This window comes from Nanorana parkeri, unplaced genomic scaffold, assembly GCF_000935625.1.
Source record: "Nanorana parkeri isolate BGI_ZX_2015 unplaced genomic scaffold, ASM93562v1 scaffold513, whole genome shotgun sequence".
NCBI classification, from domain to species: Eukaryota; Metazoa; Chordata; class Amphibia; order Anura; family Dicroglossidae; genus Nanorana; species Nanorana parkeri.
In genome coordinates, this window is record NW_017306781.1 from 776,304 (window position 1) to 787,843 (window position 11,540).

Sequence of the window (11,540 nt, forward strand, 5' to 3'; positions counted from 1 at the left end):
TGTCTGGGTTTGGCGGTTGCCAGGAGAACGGTACTTGCCTGACTGCATTGTGCCAAGTGTAAAGTTTGGTGGAGAGGGGATTATGGTGTGGGGGTTGTTTGTCAGGGGTTGGGCTTGGCCCTTTAGTTCCAGTGAAGGGAACTCTTAAGGCATCAGGATACCAAGACATTTTGGACAATTTCATGCTCCCAACTTTGTGGGAACAGTTTGGGGATGGCCCCTTCCTGTTCCAACATGACTGTGCACCAGTGCACAAAGCAAGGTCCATAAAGACATGGATGAGTGAGTTTGGGGTGGAGGAACTTGACTGGCCCGCACAGACTCCTGACCTCAACCCGACAGAACACCTTTGGGATGAATTAGAGCAGACACTGCGAGCCAGGCCTTCTCGTCCACCATCAGTACCTGACCACACAAATGTGCTTCTGGAAGAATGGTGAAACATTCCCATAGACACACTCCTAAACCTTGTGGACGCCTTCCCAGAAGAGTTGAAGCTGTTATAGCTGCAAAGGGTGGGCCAACTCAATATTGAACCCTACGGACTGAGACTGGGATTCCATTAAAGTTCATGTGCGTGTAAAGGCAGCCGTCCCAATACCTTGTGGGCCAGTTCACACCATCTCCAGTGTGTTCCAGCATGATTAGCTGCTTGTACCATTTTTTGTGATTGCACTGGACTGCAACACAGGCAATGATGTGCAATGCCTTCTGGTGCGGGCTATCACACTAGAATGCACCATCACACCCCCTCCGGCTCCAGAATGCAGGGAGCTGGCCAGGATGCGATCCAATGCGTTCTAGCAGCTTATATTGCTGGAACGCACTCGAGGCGGTGTGCACTGGCCCTAAGACAGAAGCCGGTTGACCTACCAGCATATCTTTGGAGTGCGAAAGGAAACCAAGGTATCAAAAGAAAACCCATGGAGGACATGAAAACTCCATGCAGACAGTGTTCTGGCCGGGGTCTGAGCCATTGACCCCAGCGCTGCAAGGCAGACATGCTAACCCCTGAACCACTTTAACAAATGCACTAAACTTTGCATTCATCATCAGATTTTGGATTGGGCATTTTTGCTTTATTTTCGCATTTAAATGTAACAGTGAAAAAAGCCCCAGGGGGTTTGATTGATCAGCCGAGTGCAGTTGTAAAAGCTATCATCCCTGACAAGTGGTCACAGATCTGGTGTGCTATAAGGTCCTGCTACTCCGCTCAAAACCGGAAAAACTTTGCATCTTCTTATAAAATATGTTTAATGAACTTTTAAATTACTAAAAACATCTTTGAGGGTCAGTTGCATCTCCAATTTGTATTTTTAGTTCTAAAGTCATAATAATGCGCTGTCTTTCCTATGTAATTGTAGAATATCTATTTGAAGATCATTTCTAAGCAGACTTTTTCTGCTGAATTCCTCTGTAAGTGAGCTTAGCTTAATTGTTACCTCTGCAGGGGAACCATAGCAGCACAAATACACCTGCTGGTCTGATACAAACAAACAGCAGCCAAGCCAAAAAGATGAAAGTGACATTGGTAACAATTCACAGGGACACAGTCACAGAGAAGGAAAAGCAAAAGACTTCTGTGCACGGCAGACATAATTATCCACATAATACTGTCTGATATCCTTAAACTATACTCATATATGATACAGAATCCTTTATTTGCTTTTCTATTGTTTACTGTACGCATACTTTTATAGTGTGTGCTTGTATTTACAGTTGTGTTATAGTGCCCTGCCTTTGTTCTATAGTGCACTGTGCACAGGGGCTTTTTATTGCATGGCAGGCTTAACAACCCACATTGCTTAAACAATTACATAATGAGGAGGATTATCACAAGAAAAGCTGCCAACCAGGTAAAAAAAAAAAAAGTTTGATGCTCTAGGTCTGCGTTTCTCAACCTTTTTTAGTCACAGCACCCTAAGTATGCAAAATCTCGAGGCATCCCAATCTAAAATGTAAAAACAAGTGAAAAACTGACGTGTGGACCCTCCAAAATCCGTACCAGTCCCTTTTTCCAGATAGGGGCCTGATATGGATTTTAAGGGGGGACCCCATGCACAAATCATGGGGTTCCCTGATTCACATCAAGAGCCCTCTTCACATCAGAAGCACCCAGTTTACATAAGGGGCCCCATTTCACATCAGATTCTCCTTCTTACATCAGAGCCCCCCTTCATATCAGAGTGCCCCTCTTTCACATCAAAGTTCTCACTCTATATCAGGACCCCTTCACATCAGAAGACCCCCTTTACATAAGAAGCCCCCTTCAAATCCGGAAGCCCACTCCTTTCACATCACACTCCCCCCTCTCACACTAAAAGCCTCCTTTCACATCAGAGCCCCTTCCTTTCATATCATGGTTCCCCCTTCACACCAGAGCCCCCCTTTCATCAGGACCCCCATTGTACATTAGGAGCCTGCCCCTTTCACATTACAATTCCCCTTCTCACACTAAGATCTTCCCTTTACATCATAGCCCCCTCCTTTTATACCAACAGCCCCCCTTTCACATTCGAACCCCCTCGTTCACATCAGAACCCATTGCTTTACACCAAGGGCCCTCTGCACATCAGGACCCCCCTTCACATCAGGAGCCTGCCTGCACCTTGAAAAGGCATGACACTGTGCAAAAATTGAGAGTGCTACAGGACTCTGGTTGAGAAAGCCTGTTCTAGGTTACCAAGTCAGAGGATGTTCCATCAAACATTCCAGGCATGAAAAGCTCTTGATAAAAGCACCAATGCTGCAATTTGTTCCAGTCAGGTAGATTGCAAATCTTGGCATTTTCCAGACGTGTGGTGTGTCTGATAGTTTGTGCTCATGCATGCCCTTATAGAAAATAGCTTAACCTATTGTAGTCTGTACACATTTACAGCATGGCCAAGGGAGGACAAGAATGGGGGGCCCCTGGGCGGTACAAATAATATACAGTATGTTGGACTGGTGGCCCTAAATAAAGATACTCCCCTATTCAGAGATCTGCAGTCAGTGCCAGCTGCTGGGTCTTGTATACATTACGCTCTCTGTTTAGTCCTGCAATTGCAGCATTTGACAAGGATTAATATCCCAGCATTGACCTCCTTTACAGCTCTGAGATATTATGTGACCAAAGGCAGAAAGTCAATGCTGGAAGAATGTAAAACTGTAAAATGGGTTGTGTTCACTTGTTAAAGGAATCTGACTAATATGATTGTGGTATGGTGTTTTATTTATGGGAGTATATATCAATTTTACTGCTTTATTTACAACTTGTTCTTTACAATCTCCTGTATTTACCATATGTGTGTGAACAATGGATTTAAATAAAAGATGATCTCCGGGCACAGAAACTTGCATTTCAACATATTATATAGCCAAAAAAGATCAAAAGCCCACTTTGCAAGCGCCAAATGCCTTTGTAAATCCAGATATTACCTTGGCTATGCTGTATATACAGTAGCCTGTACAGAGAGCAGAGATATGGGAGGGACCTGTCAGGCTCCTCCCACTACAGTCTGCCTGCAGAGAACTACAGAAGGAGGCAGATGCAAGACCAGTCACCCCACACAAGGAGAGAGAGCAGCAATGACCGGTCTTTATTACAGGAAGCTCCTGCACAGAGGCAAAGTTTCCACACTGGATTTCTGCACAGATCTGGAAGAAATACACAAAAAACACTGAGGGGGTATTCACAAAAGAGTGAAGAGTTTGGAGAAGGGAGGAGAAGAGAACAATCTAGGACAACATAGCTGAACTGGAAGAATTGTCCAATTCATCTCACTTTCCAGTTCAGCTATGTTGTCCTAGATTGTTCTCTTCTCCTCCCTTCTCCAAACTCTTCACTCTTTTGTATATAAGCCTCCAAAAATGGAAGTAAGAATACACATGCCTCTTTTATTTAGGCAACACTTGCTAATCCTGGAGTTCAGCTTTAAGGCAATGAGCACCTTGGCGGCCAGTCACTGTTCCATGCATTTCCGACCTACGTAAATGTCACATCCCAAGGTAAGAGACTGCCCTTAGCAATCATGTGAGAAATTAAAAAGTTACTTCCTACTCCAACAAACTTCCTAAAAACAGAGTCATCCAGAACATCGAGAACAATGTGACTTGTTTATCTGAGTGCTTTAAGGATTATCTGTGTGTTGTTACAGGCACTGTTAGTTTCTGTTATTTCTATTACACTGCATAAGTATTCATTGCATATATCATGTTATGGTATAATCCTGACCTCTAGTGGTATATTAGTGCTATTACAACTTGTTTTTCTGTATACATTTGGTATTTCCCACTGTCCTCCCCTCCTGTTTAGTGTCAGTTGGTATAATCTTAGGTATACCCTCCATGCTTCTTCCATGTTCCCTCATTGTATCTCTAGCCCTCATATAAGACACTAGGCTTGGAAGATCTATTGTCTTTTTGCACTTCATGTGACCAGCAAACATCCTCCATCTAGAGGCCATAATGTGGCATTATAGTATATTACATTTGACCTAAAAAGAAAATATACTAAGGCCCCGTTCACACCTTTCCGTTTTGTCGGGTGTTCAACGCTCTATGAACGCTCTACAAAACGTACAACCATGAAAATCCCATTGTTTTCTATGGGTATGGTTCACACCTTTCCGTATTTCCGCCCGTCTGAACGCCCTACAAAACGGCTGACGCCCAAACAAGTACATGTACTTCTTTGGGCCGTTTTGGAGGGCGTTTTCCATTGGGATACAGCCAAGTAGCCTTCGTAATTGCGCGACGGTCGCGCAATTTTTTTACCGTGAATCGCGGTAAAAAAAACGTGTGACGGTCGCGCGACAGACGTGCATACGTAATACGCCTAGGTGTGAACCCAGCCTAAGAACGTTCATATTTGCCTCTATTCACACACAAGGAACATTCAAGTAGATTCGCAGGGCAAATGGCACTGTGAATTGTTTTTAAATATACCCTGATATTCCATGATTTTACACAAGGCTATAAATACATAAGTAAAGTGACTAATCTTCTCAATGTATTCATATTACATCAGTATATTCACTTTATAATAACTGTATATTGTGATGAAGGATTTCTGTCCTTGTATTAGTTTCTTCCACAATGATATTATTTCTGCATATACACTTTTATACACCTACCTGTAAACAAAACTTATTTCCTTCTTGGAAAATTGCTTTTATATTGACCTAGTAAGAACCAAGGCCATAAACACAGGTGCAAGTTTTATCTCCAGGTAACAATGGACATGTCTGACTGGAAATACACAAGTCTGCTACCTGTACCTGGAAATGTCAATATGCTTCTGTGTAAGTACTCAATAAATGGAACCGTGTCAAGTTGTGGTCACATAAAATAAACATTGCATGACATAAACACATGTGAAGTACACGGAGTGTTCTGTAAGGGAATCCACTTGTTTTATATGCCACTGATTAATACTAAGTGTCATTGTCAGTTCTAAGGCAGCTCAGGAAGGGTCTGGCAGTGCGCCTCACAGAAGAACACCAGGAAGAAAATAATTTTCCTGAAGCAGAGCTCCAGGGAAATGTATTATTAACCCTTGCAGTGGGGCTACCCCTGCCATGTAAGATGTAAGAGCTTGTTTCGGTCTTGGGAGGAAAATAATAAAGCTATACTTTGCCTGTCTCTTCCGCTACAGTGATGGTATGTCCCATCGGTGTCCTCACATGCTATACATAAAGGGCAATTTATCAAAACTGGAGTGGACAGAATGTGGAGCGCCAAAGTAACCAATCAGCTTCTCTCTTTCATTTTCAAAGTTTAACTGAGCAAACTGAAGAAAGAAGCTGATTGGTTGCTATGGGCAACTGCTCCACATTCTGTCTGCTCCAGTTTTGATAAATTGCTCCCACAGTTTATAGAATGTGATAACTCCTTAGACCGCTGCAGCGGTGGGGAAGAGAGGCTCCAAGGACCAGTCTAAGAGCAAGTTGGCTCATAGGATCGGGTGAGTGTAACTTTTTTATTTTTCTCCCTAGACCTAAATGAGCAATGAACCCTTGCAGTGCAGGGGTGTCTATCTATCTATCTATTGTATGTCTGTCTATCTATCTATCTATCTATCTATCTATCTATCTATCTATCTATCTATCTATCTATCTATCTATCTATCTATCTATCTATCTATCTATCTAATCTATCTATCTTTTGAAATGATCTTACACACTTCTTTAAACTTTATAAGATTGGATACAAATATCTGTATGTTTCTTTTTTGTTACAGTGTAGACCTCTCCCAGGAATTCATTCATGATCTGTGATGTTCGATGTACATTTAAGTTTAGGTTGCCAGTTTTTGTTGTAGTGATGAGGAAAGGTGTGGCTGTCACTTCAATTCACAAGCCTTATGAAAGGCCGCGGCTTGGTTACAGCATTGATTGACAGCGCGGCCTCCCAGTGCTGGCCACAGCTTCCCATCACAATACACTGGCAGGAGATTGTGGAAGTCTCTCTGTTGCCTCTGACAACCTGTCTCTGTACAATAAAGGAGAACAACACTACAACAAACAGAGAGCATCACAAAGCAAGGAAGTCTGGATAAAAAGGATTTCAAGAGGAAAACAGTGAGTTTTCTATAAAAATTGTTAACTATGGTTTTGTTTTGTTTCTTTCGTGCACAGCGGAGTAAACCTGATACTGAATCAGGCCATGTCATACAGTGGGCTGAATTTAAATGCACAGTACAAAGAGGGGCTTTAATTGCATGCATAGCAGGGATGTTTTGGTGGATTAAAAGACTATTAACTTTGTGATAATTAGCTGAGGGCTTCAGAAGACATACTTGTTAACTGCTGCTGCTATATACAAATTCTTCACTTTCTTTATATTTTTTGCATAACATTTCGGTGATAGATTTTGAAGGGGAAATTTAAAGTACTTTATCTACAGTATTGAGGGGCTGTAATTTAATGTGCTGCATATTTATTCACCATATGCTTCGTATGTGGACAAAAGGCAAAGCGTCACCCCACATTATCAATGAGCAATTTAAATCGCCCCGCATGTGTCCGCTTTTCTCTTTTATGTGCAGCACTTTATGCGATCATTCACTTAACATGAGGATGATCCTTTTTGTATAATACTTTCCTGGAAATGTAAAGATAGTTCGCAGGTGGACAGCTCTGACCCCTGCCAAGTGCTTCCATTGGACCTGTGACTTCAAAAGGTGTGTGTGGGGGGCGTGGCAAGGGCACTGTGGCACCACGTCCATAAATCTCACGGACCAACACAGCTTATCAGTGGCTCCAAGTCCAGAACTCTTACGGACTGAAATATATAAGCCAGTCCAGAAATCTGAACTTGGAGCCACTGATAAGCTGCGTTGGTCCAAGGGTTTGATGGACCTGTTGTCGCAGTGCACTTGCGCATACGACAGAGCCCTAGGGCAGTCTGAATCCTAATACAGTGGGGGAATTTATCAAAACTGGAGCAGATAGATTCTGGAGCAGTTGCCCATGGCAACCAATCAGCTTCTCTCTTCAGTTTGCTCAGGTAAGATTTGAGCATGAGACAGAGAAACTGATTGGTTGAAGTGCAAATCTGCTCCAGATTTTGTTTGCTCCAGATTTTATAAATTCCCCTCAGTCTGCCTAAGACCCCCCACTCTTTCAGATTGACATCCACCCATCAAGGCATTTTGATATTTGCATAACTTCTTCCAACTGCCAACCCTCTTCTTTCATCATGGCTGAGTGTTCCTGAGAGTAGTACTTTGGCAGAGTGCTGTGATGTTTTCAAGAAGCTAGGTACAGCACCCTGCTGGTCCCTTCCACCAGCCATGAGCTGCCTGCATTCCATAGAAAAGCGCTGAGACCCAGAGATGAGGTCACTGGATCTAAAATATGGTATGTAATGAAAACAGAAACATTTAATGAAAAAAATTATTCACATTTTGATGAGGGGGGCCAGAACCAGGAAAGGAAAAATATAAGCAGATTAAAATAAAGTATTAAGGTTGTGATAGGTTTCCTTTAAATATTTTAAGTAGTAGGAATGGTAGAGTGAGGAGAGCCCAGATGAATGGTTGAGAGTCCAGTTCAATTTTTATGCCTCATAAGAGTAATAAGGATAGTCAATGCGTTTCTGGAGCTTGACCGATCCCCTTTAATCAAGGCTGCAGGTGTGAGTTTCAATAAGCTGGACTGGGAGTGGGTATCCTGGCGTAGATTTCTCTAGCATGAATTAAAGGCCTGCTTTAGTCACTGGTATACCAGCATGAGAGTAGACTCATAACCAAAATATAAACAGGTCTAATTACCTATCAAAATCTTTTTCCAGAGCTCCACGAATATATCTTCATTTAAATATTTTCTGTGTTGCCTAAGTTTCCATTTTTCTTTTTCAGGTCTTACCAGTTGACTGAGGATGTCTGTCCGCAATCGTTCCCCACCTGGATCCTCAGTGCCACGCCTGCCTGTTATAGAGCATCCACTGTCCCGCCTAGGAGACCCAGACACCTTGTCTCTCAGAGGGTTTTCCAGAGCAGGGGGAGTGCAGCATGAGGAAGAAGAAGGACTGTACTCTAGACGGAACCTGCAGACAGCCTCTTCCTCTTACAGTGACAGGAGCCTTACCCCACTGAGACATCATGTGCCATCGGGTGTGCAGGTCACTCTCTCCTCCGACCAAAACAAGACAAGACTACCTATATTTGGTAAGTCTGGAATCTAGGGATGTTCAGATACCAAGTACCATACTCGGTACAAGTACATACACCGATACTTTCTAGCTCCAGGACTAGACTAGAGAAAAAATTAAAAAGTTAGGAGGCAGCTGTCATTTTTAAGGAGCACACGGAGCTCCTGGGATTTGTACATTCCCGTTTTAATGCATTATTTTTTTTAAATAAATATATATAAGTGATGCACCGATACCATTTTTCCAAGTACTGATACTTGTCCAAGTACTCACAGATACAAGGACTGATACTTGTCCAAGTACTCACAGATACAAGTACTGATACATTTTTGTTTATTTCATGTGACAGTTTTTCTAAAACAATACAGACTAATGATTTCAGGACAGCGCCGGAGCCAGGTCCCAGCGGCAACCACTGCAACCCTGGTAGTTCTCGTGAAAATGCCAAGTATCGGCACTGGTATCTGAACTGGTATCTGGACATCCCTACTGGAAACATATCAATTATGCAGTATTTAGAATACTAGTTAAATGCTTCGCAAACCATTGTGTTACATCTGTGGTGAGGGAATCTACTTATATTTTGCAAGGTTTCAGGATCTCTCAGGATTCCCTTCTTCAGGGCGACTCAGTCACTGTTGGTTTATGGTGAGGGTGCACAGTAGGCGGATGCTATTGTGTACATTGTACATGGATAGTATAGCATTTAATCTGCTTGTTTACAGATGAGTTAGGTATTATCCAGGAAATTGCTATTTGGCATTAAGAGTCCATGAACAGAGGTAGATTGTACAGTACAAATGTTTTTGTGTAGCCATGTGAACCTCTTATAGTTTCTGACGTGCCACTAGTTGTTGCTAAACAGGACCTGCAGAAAGCATTGATAATAGAAAGGAAAAAACAGATTGTTAACAGGAAGAGTTACGATTGGGAGACAAGGTCCATTAATAGGTTTGAATAATAAAAAAACAATAACCTTTAGTTACATCAAATCAGTTAAAAGTGTTATATGAATAAGAATTCTGCAATGAAGACAGCATAGCAAGCTACATCTTACCTGGCACAAATGGAGACGTTGAAAAATATGTATAACAAAATCCCAAAAGCTGGGTAGATCGAAGCAAAAATGTGACTTTATTAATCAGGATTATACAAAGTTACAGAGCGGAAAAAAAAAACATGGATTCAGCCGCACTTTGTCAAGTGTAACAGTCAAAACATTTTACACTGTAAAGTTATATATATATATACAGAAGATAAAAGGGAAAAAAAAGGTGTGAGGGCTCTGCTGGGGGAACATCACCAAGTAGATGTATTTGTAAAAAATAAGTCAAGGCAACTGGACTTGCTGTATTTTTCTTGAAGATGTTTCACTGGGCATCCAACCATCTTTCTCAATTCAGAATGACTTGCACAAAATAATTATCTGGGAATAAATTTGGTGAATGTTGCTCCAATCCATGCAATCTGTTAGTCACAACCAAGTGTTGATTGCATTTGCATAATTGGAGTCTAGGAGGTGTTATTAACCTGCCCAGAGAGAGGTGTTAAAACAGCATTGTATGTGGCAGACAATAGATACCTACCTGGATGAATGAGAACCTTCACAGACACACCAGGTAGATGGCCTAGGTGACCAGGCCTGGCTAAACAGCCATTTCTCATCATCAGACTCTTTTGAGGGATCAAGGAGATGACTTCTCACTTATCATGTCAAATCACATGTATGCTAGTGTGCTCTCTCTTAACCAATTAGAGAGAGAGTAAGCCACACAGAGGGCACCTTAGTGAAATTAAAGAATAACTCCAGGATTTATTAAAATTAACCTCATTACCCTCATCTCTCCTCCAGCTGTCGTATATCCCTCGGCATCCTCACATCTAATACACCTGCATTAGACGTGAGGACGCCAAGGGACATACAACAGCTGGAGTGGAGGAGGAGAGAGGTGAGCAGTCACTGCTGCAAGACCGCGTATCAGGCGAGTTTATCTTCTTTTTTTCTCCCCTAGAAAAAAATGAGCAGTGTGGAGGTTGCCCAACCTCAAGGGTTAATTTTAATAAATCGTGGAGTTATTCTTTAATCTCACTAAGGTGCCCTCTGTGGCTTGCTCTCTCTCTCTCTAATTAGATAAAAGAGAGCACACTAGCATTCATGTGATTTGGTTCTGTTAAAACATGAGCAGTGAGAAGCCATCTCCTTGATCTCTCAAAAGAGTCTGATGATGAGAAATTGCTGTTTAGCCAGGGCTGGTTTACCTTGTTTACCTGGTCTACCTGGTGATGTTCCCCATTCTTTCCCAAAGACTATTTTGACACTGCTACCCGACACATACTGCATGAGTTGTTCCACATAAACATGAGGAAATAGTCACTCACTGTACACACAGTGTACTCAGACAGAAACATGTTCACAGAGATGTACCCAGCCAGGAACACGTCTGCAAAGGGAAGCAGAACTTTGCTGACTCAGCCAGAAGCATGTCTGCAGAGACAAAGTCTGTATCTCTCTAACAAAGCCAGAAACATGTTTGCATGGATAGAAACATAACCGTACTGACACAACCAGAAATTAAATTTAAAAAAAAAGCAAAAACAACTATGCAACAGAGTTCAGCAAACCTCTAAGTAAGTTCAGCAATGGCGTAGAATGTCCACTCAACCTTCCACATGCATGAGCACTCAAAATTACAGTGACAGCTTTCATTTCTCACTTACCTTAGCCAGATGCCACAGCAGTCAATAGACCTCTGCTTTGGCATCTTGGGAGAGGAGGTAGCACACTGTCACCAACTTCCCCGGCATGTAAGCCAATATGTCCACTGCATTCCCCAGCTGCACAGTATGCAATGAATGATACATGCTGGGAGGCCTTGGATGTGACCCTAGAATTGGACAAGTTTTAG

At 42.3% G+C, this 11,540-nt stretch overlaps 1 protein-coding gene across 1 annotated transcript in view; it reads left to right on the top strand.

Moving 5' to 3' along the window:
• The first annotated feature begins 8,361 nt into the window (after nt 1–8,361).
• LOC108790920 (EF-hand calcium-binding domain-containing protein 6-like) overlaps nt 8,362–11,540 on the top strand; it is a 28,845-nt gene continuing 25,666 nt past the window's right edge. Inside the window, exon 1 of the mRNA XM_018561281.1 lies at nt 8,362–8,650. Coding sequence (XP_018416783.1) covers nt 8,362–8,650 — 289 coding nt within the window. The remainder of the gene's footprint in view (nt 8,651–11,540) is intronic.